This window comes from Mastigoproctus giganteus, chromosome 5 (assembly GCF_048544385.1).
Source record: "Mastigoproctus giganteus isolate SK-2022 chromosome 5, ASM4854438v1, whole genome shotgun sequence".
Lineage (NCBI taxonomy): Eukaryota > Metazoa > Arthropoda > Arachnida > Uropygi > Thelyphonidae > Mastigoproctus > Mastigoproctus giganteus.
Genome location: NC_143579.1, coordinates 71,359,115 through 71,375,543, shown reverse-complemented (window position 1 = coordinate 71,375,543; position 16,429 = coordinate 71,359,115). Strand labels below are relative to the sequence as shown.

Below are 16,429 nucleotides of genomic sequence, written 5' to 3'. Positions count from 1 at the left end.
AAAAAGAAGAGAGGACGAATACAAACTAAATGTGTGAAAAAACTTACGAGAGTAAAGCAGCAGTAATCTCATTCCGAAAAGGAACGTTAAACAGAAGTCATAAACAGTGATTATTAACTAAGTAGTGGAAATCCCACCAAATAATATACAACTGTACGATACCTTTAACAAGGACAGGTACCAAGTAAACCGAAATTGAATTTATTTTTAATTATAGAAGAAACTATACTGAAACAATATTTGATGAAAAAGGGAGGTATATTATTATTTAAAAGCTTGTTACAAAAAACTTTTATTGCTTTGCTGAAAACTGCATATGTTGGCTAATCTGATGGCTTGAATACAGATGGTATTTTTGTGAATTTTTTTGGAAATATTAGATTGCCAATTTGTGAGGTAAATGACCTCAAAGTTAAAATAGTTTCTTTTTGTCATAAATGTCAATAAGATGAGGAACTGCATCATTGCAGAGTGTAATTTTCAGATCAAGGAAGTTGGCTGTGCAATTATCAACATTTTCTTTATTGAGTTTTAAGTTCAGAGGGTTAGTAGAAAGTGGAATATCTGCAGATAAGCATTCAAAGTCAGAATTTAAAACTAAGATGTTATCAATATACCGGAAGGCTAAAAATTTATGATTGGGATTGCTGGTAAAAAATAATTCCTCATAGTAGTGTAAAAACAAGTTAGAGACAAGGCTGGAAATTTGTGAACCCATGGGTACTCCAATTATTTGTTTGTATGTAAGCTTGCCATCGAAAATAAAATTATTGAGTATGCAAAGATTGACTAGGTTGTCCCAAGTACTCTCGTGGATATTAAGTTTCTCATGGTATTTGTTGAACAATTGTTTTAGCACAAATACCAGTAGGTTGAGTGGGATGGAAGTGAACAATTTGGTGAAATCAAACATTTCAATACTAGTAATAGAGAGATTGGATCTAAAAATGTGTAAAACAAATTGGTTATTATTAATAATCCAGGTAGTAGTAAGATTGCTGAAGATGGTTTTTAGCTGTCTGAAGAATTGCTTGCAGGGTAGGTAGCATTCACTATTTTTGGAACCAGTTATGAATCTGAAACCTACCGGTTGTTTGTGGAATATGGCTACCATATAAAGGAAGCGAAGGGTAGAGTTTTTTTTATTTTGGTGTGCAGTTTTTTAAAAAATAATTCCAGGAATAATGCAGTTTTTTAAAAAACTGCACACCAAAATAAAAAAAAACTCTACCCTTACCTTCCTGTGATATCATTTTCAATTTTTACGGGAGTCTTACTTTTGTGACAGTATTTTAGGCAATACTGTGTACATTAAAAATTACTCATCCACAGATTTAAATACAGCAAACTATTATCCAGATTGCGGATTAATTAGGGGTGGGGGATCTACAGCAAACAGAAGCCTTTAGTCAGTCTAAGGCAGATAACAAAAATAAATATGCACAATACTTTACAGGCATTGTTTGTTTATATTTTGTAACATTCTTGTACTGCTGTGCAGTTATGATTTTTTTAAAGTTTGGTGGAGAAGTAATGCTCTTTCTATTGAACAAAAACCTCAGCTCATCAATAAATGTGAAAAGGGCACTAAAGTTTTAAGCAAAAATCATTGTTTTCCTTTTTCAAAAAATTATATATTTGTATTAGTCAGCTCTTCTCATATTGTAGAATACTTATATATATATATTTATATATATATATATATATATATGAATACAGTATCTGATTGTATAAACAAGAGCTATGATGCTCAGTATTTGTCATATCTGAATTTTTCTTTCATTTTGTGAAATTTTGTAGGAGTCTGCCATAAATGTTTATTTTGAAAAAGAGTCAGCTTTCTTAATTCCATTAAAAGTGGAACACAGAGCTGGCAGGGTTAAGAGTTTCTTCTCTGGAATTACCTACTTCAAAAATTCAAAGGGCATAAGGCTATCATCCTCTTCAATCCAAATCCTAATTATTCATCTTGGGGGTGGGGGATCTACAGCAAACAGAAGCCTTTAGTCAGTCTAAGGCAGATAACAAAAATAAATATGCACAATACTTTACAGGCATTGTTTGTTTATATTTTGTAACATTCTTGTACTGCTGTGCAGTTATGATACAGGTTTTCATATCAGGCTTAAATGCTTTATCTCTTTGTTCTTCAAAATCTGAGATGACTATGAAAATCCACCACTCACATTTAACCACTTCAGGGACTAAAACTTAACACCTAAAATTAATTGAATATTATCTGCATTGACAAACATCCAAATAGCGGCAACATATGCTGTAGTTCAACAGTATATGTTGAACTACAGTATATCAGTGTTAACTGCAAATTGCCACTGGTTTAACTACAGTTAAATCAGTGATAATTTGCATCTGTATATTTAAAAAAAGAAAAAAAGGCTAAAATAACAGAAAACACTAAACTTGTCATAAAACCTGAAAAACAATTATTACTGGAAATCTATTTAGAAAAACCAGAAAAGTTAACAGATATGCAAAAACATACCTATGACATGATGAAATTTTTAATTTAATAAAATTTCTTTCCTGATACAAGTCTTCCATAACAAATAGTGAATTTGACATTTTAGAGAAGTGTGAGGAGACTAATCCCCTCAGAGACAGAAAATCCTCAGGTCCTCTTCATTTGGTTCAGTACCTAGCTGGTTTGGGTCCTTCCCTCCCATTTAATCTGTTCCTAGTTTTTCAGCATTCAAATGATACTAAAGCTTCAATACATATACATTTGCAAAAGAAATTCTTAAACTCACCTCATTTTTGCTTCCTGATTTTATTTAAAAAGAAAATTCTTGCAGGTAAATTGTTATTAAAACAAATATAACTATAAAAAACTAACAAAATGAATAAAATTATTAAGTCTTGTGTAAATCTTATATCTAAAAAATAAATAAATATAAACAATAACCATAAAGCATAAGTTAAATAAGTTTATAATATTAGAATATTATAATGAATAATTATAACGAATTCCAATTTTAAATCTCAATCTTTCTTGATAGGATATGTACACCTATATCAAGACTTGGTTTCATATATATAGGACTCTTTTTTTCTGCTGGAACTCACCAGAACACTATTCTGGAAGTTCTGAACTATAAAATTAAAAATGTTTATACTTAAAATAAGAAATCATATTAATGAATATAATGAAAATTTGCCTTTATTTTAATCTGGGTTTTTTTTGTTGTTGTTGTTGTTATAAAAGAAAAAAAAAATAATACAGTACTAGTTAAATTAAGTATTATCCAATTCACAATACTACTTATACTTTTGTAATATGAAAATATCTTAAATTGCACATTTGGCACCATTATTTAAAAAAATAAATAAATAAAAATTCTCTATGAGAGGGTTTGCTTCCCCCCCATCAGGGTAGTGTTCATAGCTGCCAATCTCCACAGTGTTCTGGAAGCTTATTGTTTACAAAAAAAGAATAAAATTCTATCTCATAAAGCATGTGTGTAGAGTTTGAATTATTTTCTTAATAATTAATTTTTTTTTTTTCAGTCCATATAAGAGCTGGGTTACTGGAATGTTTATAATTAACACAGAGGCAGCTGGTACATTATACTTTTTCTTAATTGCATGTATTCTAATTCTCATTTGGCCATGGGAGAAGAGAGAAAGAAGCTCATACAAGTTCTTCCTATTTCATTGTCACACCCGCTCATTTTTTCACATGGTGTGGAAGAACATTGGTTATAATCATTATGCTAACCACAAGGAATCTGCATGGTGAAATATGCTAATGCCATTACTAATTTTATATATACTCTTGCTTAGGTTATGGCTCATTAGGCCTCATGACAAGTATCCTAGTCTGTCCTGATGGGAAAACTGTAGAGTCAGAAGCTGCCCATGGTACTGTAACCCGACATTATAGAGAACATCAAAAGGTATGTGATGTGATCTGCTATAAGTGTGTAATTTATTCAATACTTTCAGTTTCAGATGTATTTTCTTTTACTGTTAATCATATAATTGTTTTAAATAACTTTTGAATAGATGATTGATTTTTGATGCTCTGTCACCAATTGTTTCTTCTGCATTTAAATTTGCTCATATCCAGCCTATTTTTAGAGAGGATAGCTAATCACTCCTGTCTAGTTATTGTCTTATTGCACTTACCACAGCACTTTCTAAAGCGATGGAAACCTCCAACTGCCAACTATTATACTATCCTGAACCCTTTTGCTTGATTAGTGATTGTCCATATTGGCAATCATAGAATGTGTCTTGTGGTATCTGATACCAACACATAACCAGCAGATCCTTTAATTCCTGTGAGGTCTGTGGTTAAGATGCTGCAGATCGGAGTTGCTGTTCCAACACAAACCACAGATGCTCGATGGAATTGATGTCTGGAGAACCTGGAGGCCAGGGCAATACCTGGAAGTCTTCCTCATATTCCGTGAACCAGTCTTGAACAATCTGGGCGGTGTGGCGTGGTGCATTATCCTGCTAAAAGACAGCACCACCAGAGGGGAAGACCATTGCCATGAAAGGGTGTACCTGGTCAGCAATGATGTTTAGGTAGATGTCAGATGTCAGAGTGTCCGGCACATGGATAACTGGACCCAGGGTATCCCAGCAGAACATCGCCCAAAGCATGACACCACCGCCACCAGCTTGTTTTCGTCCCACGGTGCATCCAGGTGCCATCACTTCCCCAGGTAAATGACGCATGCGTAGCCAGCCATCCACATGGTGCAACAGGAAATGCGATTCATTGGACCAGGTGACCTTCTTCCAATTGCTCAAGGTCTAGTTTCGATGCTCGCGTGCCCATTGAAGGCGCTGTCACTGGTGAACTGTGGTTAGCATGGGCACTCGGAGCGGCCTGTGGCTACACAGCCCCATTTTCAGCAGGGTTCAATGTACTGTGTGTGTTGTGACACATTACTCTCATCACCAGCATTCCAATTACCGATGTGTTGTACCACAGTCACCCCTCTGTTGCCACATACCATCCGGGAGAGCCTTTGCTCACCTTGAGCATTGACGAGCTGTGGTCATCCAACACCTCGTCGGCGGTTCATGGGTTCCCCCTCCCTGGACCACTTTAGGTAGGTACTAACCACGGCTGACCATGAGCACCCACCAGCCGTGCCGTTTCGGATATGCTCTGACCCAGGTGTGTAGCCATTACAATTTGGCCTTTGTCAAACTCACTTAAGTCCGCTGTCTTTCCCATATAAAGAACAAGAGTAACACATTAACGGAGCTCAGTATCAGGTGTTTTTTATACCGTGTCCCAACTCGTACACGCACCGTAGTTCACCTGCATTTGCTTCGATTTGCATAACAACTCACTGGTCGTAATGTTCTGGCTCATCAGTATATGTGTATACACACAAAGGGATTACTGTCTGTTCACCAGTAGAAGATACTTTGGTGCCTTGGCAACCAGACCAAACCATTTTGTAGAAGGGTAAAGTAAAGAGGCACCTGACTGAGCTGTATATATGACATGTACTAGTATGTACCACTGGACACCTGCATAAGTGACAAAAATGTCTGTATGGGAGGGTTGAAAAGCTCTTCACGGTGAAGAGAAAAATATAGTGAATAATGTGCTTAAGTTATTAACAAGCTGTTCTTCCTGACCCCTATTTCAGAGAATAGAAATGCCAACTTAGCCACGCTCTCAAGTATCTTCCAGTGGCAAACAGATTATATAAAGTAATTTCTAGAATGTAAAACTTTATCTTCAGAAGATGTACTAGACACCGAAAATTTCAGAATGTTACCGTGCACATGCACTTACAACTACCACCAGAAATTTTACATGTTTTTTAGTTCACATGTTGTAGTTCAATTGTATGCCATCAGGTGAGGCAGCTGTTTATAAACCCAATGAAAACACCATTTCAGACATTAATTCCACAATGTCCCTGACAGGAATGCAATGCAGGAAGTTAGTAAAGCATGGTCAGCAGACCCAAAGTCTTGATTTTGGAATATATTTTCCTGGCAGGCAGCATGAGAATGAAGAATAGCTTCACAACACCCTTTGGACTGATAAAGCACTCTTGCACTTTCAAAAAGTGCATACACTAAAAACTGTATCACCGTTTCTTCAAAGAAGCAACAGCACAGAGCCCACAAATGTGCATGGTCAGAGCAGAGTGGTACCACACCTTACTCATTAGCCATGTTATACCAGTTATACAGGAAAGCTGTGCTTTCCTGTATAACTGGAAAGCACATCTTTCCTCTATAACTCGTATGATCCAGTTATACAGGATCTTGGAGAAAACTATTTTCATGCAGGATGGTTCCCCTCCACACACTGAGTGAAATGTGAAAGTACTCCTAAAAAAACATTTTCTCCACAAATGGCTACCACGTTCACCAGATCTGTCTTTGGCTGATTTTCTTGGTTGTGAGGCTTCTTAAAATCCATGGTGTTATCATCGGAGTTCCAGAACCATGTTAGACCTGAAGGCAGTAATCATCAAAGTGACCAGTGTTTCTAATGAAAAGCATTTGTCTGCTGTTGGCATTAGCATTAGTTGAGGCATATGATGCAAGAAAGCAAGCTTATATAACATCAGCCAAAAGAAAAAGAAAAAAAAAAAATTCCCATTTCACCCATCCAGTCACTCCAAATGTTTGTCTAGTTCAGCCTTAAATTTATTTAAGCTGTCAACTTCCACAACAACAGATGGAAGCCAGTTCCAGCAATCAACTACCCACTGGCTAAAGGCAAACTTCTGCACATCTGTTCTACAATCATCTTTCCTCAATTTGAATCTATGCCCCCTCAGGTTCTTAATCTGAGCAAGCATCAGCATTGAGCATTGAGCATCCCATCAGCATTGAGCCTGCTCAAGCCATTCAAGGCCTTATACACCTCAATCAGATCACCTCACAGATGCCTAATCTCCAGATGCTGCAATTTGCAGAACTTAAGCCTCTCTTGGTAAGAGCATCCCTTTGTTCCTCACCAATCTTGTTGCCCTTCTCTGTACTCGTTCTAGCAACTCTACATCCTTCCTAAAATGAGACCTCCAGACCTGTATCCAGTACTGAAGGTGTGGCCTGACCATTGCCTTATACAAGGGGATAATCACCTCCTTGTCTCTGCTAGCAAAATTCCTATATATCAGGGGTGGCCAACAAGTCAATTGCAGCTTTAATTTCTGTCGATCATGATGAATTTTAAATATATATAAAAAAATAAATTAGTCAAAATCTAAATGTTATTATTATGTACCCCACTGCATATGGTTATTACAAATCCATTGAACCACGACTACTTTTGTCACCACACAGCCGCTACTTGTCTAGTAAAAATTCACGCAGTTACATTGTGGAGATCCTCGACGTGGGCACCTGTACGTGGTGAGGGGACCTCCCAGTGATGCTGCTGGTCTTCCAGATTAGCATCACTGGGATCCAATGCCCATACCTTGGTTCCAGCATTACATCATTGGAATCCGGCTTGTGCAGCCATGCCCCGCGATCTGTGGAAACTCGGAAAGGGGGGATCCTGGTGGTTGAGGGGCTCAGCCTTGATACACCACTTCGCTCCCTGCTTAGACAAGATGGGTGGTCCTGGACTGGCCCGACTGGGATCAATCACTGGGTGGCTCTGACTGCTAGGGTCAACTGCGTTCCAATAAGTCTCCCTCCCTTTGGTCCTGGGACCGGATCAAGGCTTATTGGAAACGTGGGTATGGTGCTCCTAAGCGAACTTGTCGTCCCATTTGTGTACACAGTACCTGCTAGTTCACGAGTGGGCACCCCCTCATAGGGCTCCATGGTGGGTGAGGTACTTAGGGAATCGGAAATTTTTATCTTACTCCTATGAGTAATTTAAATCCTATTTCTTCTTGGGCCCCTACCTAATCGAGATGATAACACAGAAAACACCTCTGTAAAAAGAGCCAGAACTGAGGATACACCACCATCAGTGACACCTCTCTTCCTCATTCTCCATTCCACCAGAGAGCAGTTAATTGGGAAGATATCACCCTTCTTTATCCAGAAAGGATTAGAAGGGTTGGCAGGATCAACTAATTCTGTAAAACGACTGTGTTCTGGCGACCTTTAGGTCGAACCCACAAATATGAAACAGGCGGAAAAAATCCTGAAAGCCACATCAATAGGCGGAATACCTATCACCATAACCCCCCACAAAACTTTGAACTCTTCACAAGGTGTCATATCAGAGTGCGACCTTCTTCGTGTCTCTGAAGAAGAGATCTGCTTTGAATTTAAAGAGAATATCAATGCGGAAGGATGGAAATCTCATCCTAACATTTAACACCCCAATGCCTCCAAGTTCCATCAAGGCAGGGTACTTAAACTGACCACTGAGGTGTTTTAAGTGTCAAAAATATGGCCACTCACAAACAGCTTCTCGTGGTAACCCTGCTTGTGCTTGATGTTTAGCAAAAGACCATGAGAGCAAGGAATGTTCATCTTCCAAACTGATCTGTGTAAATTGCCAAGGAGAGCACCCTGCCTACTCCAGAGCATGCCAGCGGTGGTGGAAGGATGAAAAAGAGATCCAAAAACTAAAAACAGAGTTGAATATCTCCTACCCAGAGGCTAGAAAACGCATCCAACCAATAAATAGCTGGAAGCCTTTATATGCTCAGAAGGTTTCTGCGAAGTGCACTATCAGTACACAAACTGAGATGACTATACCACTAAAAGAGTCATTCACTCTGATTGCATGCTATTTATTGAGTTCACAAAAGCCCACCAAAAAAACACAGTCAGCTGCCACTCCTATATCCGTACTTTCTAGTGCTCCACCACTACCAAAACCAAGTGGTAAAGAAAAGCCAAAAAGATCGGAAGAGCCACTTGTAATACCAAAAACAATGGATGTAGAGGACAAGAAGATACCGGACAAATCAGTCGTGGAACTCTTTGCAGAGGAAGAAATGGACACGGGACAGCATCCATACTTTCCCAAGAAAAGATAAATTCAAGACTGACAAAAGTAAGCCCTCAGCACCTTGGTAGCTGCCTGATGGACCAAGCCAAAATAATGGCTAAATTCCTACAATCGAATTGTCATGGATTCTGGCAAAATATTGATTACATCAAGACCCTCTCAAGGCCCTCCTGCAAAAGCACGTGCCGGTTTGCTTATGCTTGCAGGAGACTTACCTAAAGGCAAATAATGATCCCACCATACATAACATTACAATTTTTCGTAAGGATAGAATTGCCAGTGGTCCTGCCCCATGGAGGAGTGGCTATCCTTGTGGGCAACCAGACCCCAGTTCAGCCCTTGCTACTTACAACCAGCATAGACTGTTACAATTTGCCTTACAGTGGGATTTTTATTTACCATCAGTTCTATTTATTTGCCACCTGGGAGTAACATCTCCCAGAAAGACATTGATGATCTTGTAATGCAGTTGCCTTCCCCTTTCTTACTTCTCGGGGATTTTAATGGACGTACAACCCTGTGGGGTAGTGCTAGCATCAATGGAAGGGGACGAGTCATAGAGCATATGCTAAATGACAGTGACCTCTCCCTTCTAAATATTTGAACAAACACCTTCTTCCACATGTGCATTTTCTGCCTGTGCTTCCTTCTTTCCTGTGCATTTTCTGCCATTGATCTATCTATCTGCTCCCTTTCTCTTCTGCCTTCTCTCACTTGGGAAGTGGAGGAGAACCCATATGGAAGTGATCACTTCCCTCTGATAACCTGCTTACACACTGGGAGACCATGTCTGCCTTTTAGGTTACTATGGCGGAAGTTTGATCAGGCTGACTGGAATGCCTTTCAACGTCAGGCAAATTTTGAAATCGCTACGGTCAGTCAGGAGCCTATCAATGGTGCAGTCACGTACGTTGCAGAAAACATCTCCATGCAGCTGCAATTGCAATCCCTAAAAATCTGCCCTGTTTCCACCTTTTCCCAAACCATGGTGGAATTCACAATGCACAACAGCTAAACAGGTGCAAAACAAAGCTTGGGGGGATATTCCTCCGATATCCCACCACAGCTAACCTTATAGCCTTTAAACGTGCACAAGCCAAAGCTCTGTACACTCACCGCCAGAGTCAGAAGGAATCATGGATCCATTTTACGTCATCTATTACCCAGTCTATCAGTGCTAAGGTGGTCTGGGATAAAATCCGAAGAATGAAGGGAAAATATACATCATCGATTCTAGACTATAATGGATGCACTATTGCAGAGCCCACTGCAATAGCCAATGCTCTTGGGGAAACATTTTCAAATATCTCTAGGATATCATCCTATTCTCCAGAGTTTCTGATCCTGAACCATAAAAGAGAAAAACAGGCACTAAATTTCACACTAAAGGGCCTTTGTTCCTACAATGAACCATTCACTATGCAGGAATTAAAAAGAGCTCTCTCTCACTTTCTAAAGCAAGTGCTGTTGGACTAGATGGCATCCATTAAAAAAGCACCTTTCCCCAACTTATGTGGATCACCTGCTCCTTTTATATAAAAAAATCTATGCTGAAGAGCAGTTTCCAGATGCCTGGTGCATGGCAATTGTTCTTGCCTTTCTGAAGCCAGGAAAGGATCCTAAAATTATCATCCTTTCTTTTTTTTTTTTTTTTTTTTTTTTATGAAAACCCCAAACACGAGAGGTATTAGAACCTATAGTACTTAGTACCGTGCTTGGGTTGGAGGTTGAGAAGACAAAAGAAGATATTTGTTGGCATTAGGCTTGAACTTCTGTAGACTGTAATTTTCAGGAAATACGTATGATGGAAGGTTGTTTCAGAAAACGACAGTTGAATGAATAAACGAGGAAGATGAAAAGTTGGTTCTGTGAGTTTGAAGTTGGACAGTAAATGGATGTTGGCTGGTGGTGGCACGTGTTCTGACTGTTTTGAAAGAGAGAGCGGGAATTATAGAAGCCAATTCAGAAGAACAGGATCCATGGAAGTATCTGTAGAAAAGGCATGCAGCAGAAACGGTATGTCTATGAGATGCGAGTGGAGAGACTCTGTTAGAGATGAGTCATTAATTAAACTAACTGTCCTCTTCTGAATGGAATCTAGAAGCCTGAGAGAGGTTTTGGGGGCACCGCCCAAGACGTGGGAACAATATTCCATGGTAGAGTGGATTTGGGATTTGTACAGAGTGAACAGCTGTTTGGAAGAAAAGTAGCCAAGAGTGAAAGAGAAAACCAAGTTTTTAGATGCAAAGGAAACAATATTTTTAATGTGCTTGTGCCAAGAAAGATTAGAAGTCAGTGTAATCCCCAAAAGAGATTTATCAACTTGCCTAGAAATCAGAGTGTCACCAAAGATAAGTGTAGGAGCAGAAGAATCCTTTTTGCGAGATATAAGACAAGACTGAGTTTTAGAAGGATTGAAATCAACTAAGTTGTCTTTGCCCCACTGGAGAATTACCTGGAGATCGGCATTTAAGGAATTGGTAGCAGATATTCGAGAAGTTGAAGCTGATTGGGCAGGGCAAGGTTTTTCAAAACGGAAAGTGGAATGCAATGTACTATCATCGGCAAATCTATGGATGGGATTTCCAGTCAATGAAAGAACGTCATATATATGCAAGAGGAAAATAATGGGGGAAAGAACTGATGGTTTTCCCCATAAGAACATCTTATGGGGCAAACCATAAGATGGAAGCTTTTTTAGAAGACCTTTATGCCAAACACGATCAAAAACCTTTGAGATATCAAGAGCAACTGCTTGTGTTTCACCAAACTTTTCCATTGAATTTGTCCATAAATAGGTAACATAAGCCAGAATATCACCAGTGGATCGACACTGACGGAATCCATACTAGCGATCGTTGATTAGACAGAAGGTTTCTAGGTAGTTTAAGAGTTGGCTGTTAATTGATTTCTCCATTACTTTAGAAAGAGTAGAATTAATTGCAATGGGAAGATAATTGGATGGGAGACATTTGTTACCCTTTTTAGTAACTGGCTGGATATGAGCAAATTTCCAAGCAGAAGGAAAAACACCTTTGGAATAAGAAAGTGAAAAAAGGAAGCAAAGAACAGAAGTAAGTTCAAGAGCACAGGTTTTGAGAACAAGTGGAGAAATACCTTCAGGACCTGGAGCTTTCTTATCATCGAGATTCGTCAAAATCCTTTTGACGGAAAACAACAGGAGGCATTGCATGGAGCATGTTGGGAATAGTGGGAGGTCTTTTACCAAAATCATTAATACATGAGTTGGAAATAAAAATGGGATGCTAGCAGGTCAGCTTTTTCCTTGGCTGAAGTGACAACAGAACCATCTGGTTTGGACAGAGGTGGGAGCAGAGATGGGCAAAAGTTGCGGCCAATAGCTTTGGCAAGAGACCAGAATGCTCGACTACCATTAGGGCAAGAAGCAAGTTTTCTAATCTTAGCCTGTTCAAACTCTAGTTTGGACTGATTAATAACTGCTTTATAATTGTTGCGAGCTTTGGTGTAGGTAGAAAATGAAACTGAAGAATTCGAAACAAGCCAATTACGATATGCAACATTCTTCTCTTGAACATCCTTAACACATTTATTGGAAAACCAAGGTTTAGATAACGAACGAGATTTTAAAGTGGAGTGTGGGATAAAGGATTCCATTCCTACAAGAATAATTTCACTGAGACGATCTGAGCAAACGTTGACATCAGAAGTTTTGAAACAGTAATCCGAACTAGGAAAAGAAGAAAAGAAATCTCGCAGGTAATCCCATTATGCATTCTTGTAATGCCAAACAACACTAGGTTTGGAATAGCCATGAGATAAAGGCTCCATTGGAGAAGAGACACACACCAAGTTGTGATCTGAAGTGCCTAAAGGACCTCTCACTTCGACCATGTACTTAGAAGGGATGTTTGTGAGAAAAACATCAAGCGTGTTGGCTGAATGATTAGGAGTGTCCGGTATTCTTATAGGTAAATGAACAATCTGTGCAGGGTCATTGGTAATTGCAAAAGCCTCAGCATCTCGACCAGCTGGATCGGTGTGACTAGAAAACGGAAGCCAGCTGGAGTTGTGAACATTAAAATCACCAAAGAAAATTACCTCACTGTTAGGAAAGCTGGACTGGAGAAAGTCAAGTTGCAAAGAGAGGAAGTCAAAGAGCTCCAAGTGATTAGTGGAGTTGGGAGAACAGTAGAGACAATAGATGAATTTGACACAATGAGTTAGAGAGATTTTAAGCCAGAGAAGATCAAAGAGAGGAGATTCCAAATTGCCAACTCTCTGACAGGGAATATCAGAACGAACATATGCACAAGTACCACCTTTGAGGCGAAAGGAATCATACAGTGAATAATTTGGGCATCTGAGATGAGCAGTAGTTGAATCAACTGATAACTGAAATTCTGTCAGAAAAAGTACATGGGGTTTGGCAGACTTGAAGTGGACATCATTGAGATTAGAATTGAGGCCACGTATATTTTTGAAATGAACTAATAGTGTTTGGGAGGTTTAGATCTTTTCGCAGATAAGCTTACTCTCTTAGTTTGACATCTATCACTCTGACCAGCTCTAACTAACCATAACTATCACTCTAACCATTCTCTCCATGATTTTGCACAGACAGCTGTGCAAAATCATGGAGAGAATGGTTAATTTTCATTTAATGTGGTATTTAGAATCAAACTACCTTCTCTCCAACATTTAGTGCGGCTTTCGCAGAAACAGGTCCACTCTGGACCATCTTATTCGACTGGAAACATTCCTCCGGGATGCTTTCCTAAAACACAAACATTTGGTGTCGGTGTTCTTTGACATGGAGAAAGCATATGGCACAGCTTGGAAATTTGCCATCTTAAAAGATTTGCATGACCTTGGTCTTAGAGGGCATCTCCCCATTTTTATTAAAAACTTTCTAGCCAAGAGATCCTTACAAGTTCGTGAAGGATCCTCACTCTCTCATCAATTTTGCCAAGAGGAGGGAGTGCCACAAGGATCAGTATTGCCAGGCTTTTTTGCCATCAAAGTAAATTCCATCGCAGAACAACTTCCAACTTTAAACAGCGCTCCTTATGTTGATGACTTTAGCATATTTTGTCAGTCATGCAACATGAGGGTTATTGAATGACAACTGCAACATGCCATTAATCACCTTAATTCCTGGGCACTTGCTAATGGATTCGGGTTCTCACTGCAGAAGACTGTTTGCGTACACTTTTGTCGTAAGCATAATCTTTATCCTGAACCTGAATTAAAGCTTAGACAAAATGCTATTCCAGTAGTGTCAGATGCAAAATTCTTGGGATTTGCATTTGATAAAAAGCTGACCTTTCTAGATCACATCCGTCAACTAGTGTCGACGGATCATAGTGATGACGGTCTTAATATTCTTCATTCTTTGTCCTCTACATCTTGGGGTGTGGGCCGATGCACCCTACTATGCATTTATCGTGTATTTGTGCGATCAAGACTAGATTATGGGTCCCAGGTATACAATTCAGCCAGGGACAGTGTACTTCGATGGCTGGACCCTATCCATCATCAGGCTATCCGTAGCGCTACTGAAGCATATCGAACATCTCCTGTCCAGAGCCTATACGTTGAAGCAAATTAACCACCATTATCGCTTCAACGTAAGCAGTTCTCTCTTCAATATGCTTTAAAACTGAAATCCCTGCCAGACCATCCGGCGTGGCCATCTGTTTTTGAGCCACGATGGGAAAGTTTGTACAATGCCCATCAGACTGCCAATCATCCTTTTGGTAATTTGTTTCCAAATGCTACTCAAAGAACTTAAAATCAAGATAGACAAATTTGTCCAAACACTAAATCAACCCCTTCCACCCTGGCATGCTCGTGTTCCAACGTTCAACTTTTCCCTTAAAAACTGGGGAAAGTTGGACACTTCATCGTCTGTCTATCTCAGCTTTTTTCAGCACACAGAGCTGAACATTGACTTCACGCTAGTTTACACAGACGGATCATATTAGTAAATGCCAGCACCAATGGTTCTTTTTATATTCGGAATCTTTGAGCGTCTTACAGGCTTTATTATCTGTCAGATATCCTCACCCAGTTCTGTTTCAAGTTCAGCAGAAGATTCACTCTCTCCATGAACGTGAATATGATATCCGGTTCTGCTGGATTCCCAGCCACATTGGGATTAGGGGAAATGATTTGGCTGACAACACAGCCAAATCAGCAATTCCCACTAATAATTATTGCCTGTCAGTTCCCTATATAGACTACAGGCAAGTAATACACAAAAAGATTCACACCTTGTAGCAAGATACATGGAATAGACAGACAACTAATAAATTACATCAGATAAAGCCTGTAATTGAACCGTGGTAGTCTAGTCTAGTCTGCGCAGGAATCGTGAGGTGGAAGTTGTTCCAGCACAGACCCACATAGGACTCAGTCATCTGACACATTCTTTCTCGCTGAGGGCTGATGACCCTCCTATATGTGAGTCCTGTGATGCAGTTTTATCCCTGAAACATATTTTAATCGAGTGCCCAGATTTTAATAATATGCGCTTTACCGCTTTTAACCATCTGACTGAGCCTTATACGCTCAGTCAGATTTTATCCAACAATGACAAGGTGTCAGCTCTTTTTAATTTTTTCAGCTTACTAATTTATATACATGTATATAAAATAAGCTTTATATTTTTAGAATATATACCACCTTTTAAACTTATACCTAATCTTTTGACCAGGTAACCTCTTTTAAAGTTACCAGAATCTATTTTTACTTTGGCTTGGCACATAATAGCAGCTGCTGCTGCTGATGTGCCAGTAAAATTTCAAACCAACCAACCAACCAACCAACCAACATTGCGGAGAGCATAGTGTATGTGTCGAATTCTTATTTAGCTTACTTAATATTAATAACTGGACAATACTTATGTGTTAATTTAATACCCTTTGATTTAAAATGAATACTACAAAAAAAGAGTAAAACATATCAATTTCATAAAGAGTGGGAACTAGAAAAAGTTTTTTATAATGATAAACAAAAAATGCTGTTTGATTTGCCATGCTTCCGTGGCTAGACCCAAAAAAGGAAATTTAGACAGGTACTTCAATGCACTCCATGATAAATACCAATCAGATTTTCTGCCCAATAGTGACCTTAGAAAAAATAAATTAAAATAACTTAAATCCAGATTATTCACACAACAAAATTTCTAAATGACACCTAATTTACAATCTAAAGCAGTAACTGTAGCATCATTTAAAGTGAGTCATCTTCTTTCAAAAAAAATGCAAACCATTTTCTGATGATCAATTCATCAAAGACGCATTTTTAGAACTAACAGATTCTCTTTTTGAAAATTTTAAGAACAAAAATGAAATTAAAAATGTTCTTCGGGATCTGCAATTATCTCAAAATACTGTGATGCGACACATCGAAAAAAGGAGTAAAAATGTGAGCAAGCAATTGTGTGCTCATATTGCTAATTGTGTGACCTTTTCTTTACAACTGGATGAATCTACAGACATTGCTGATACAGCT

The 16,429-nt window shown here is 38.8% G+C and overlaps 1 protein-coding gene across 1 annotated transcript in view; it reads left to right on the top strand.

The window, feature by feature from the left end:
• The window catches only part of LOC150085479 (isocitrate dehydrogenase [NADP], mitochondrial-like), a 153,196-nt gene that overhangs the window by 103,051 nt on the left and 33,716 nt on the right, over nt 1–16,429 (top strand). The window contains exon 8 of the mRNA XM_090374064.1: nt 3,802–3,914. Within this exon, the coding sequence (XP_090230190.1) occupies nt 3,802–3,914 (113 nt within the window). The remainder of the gene's footprint in view (nt 1–3,801; nt 3,915–16,429) is intronic.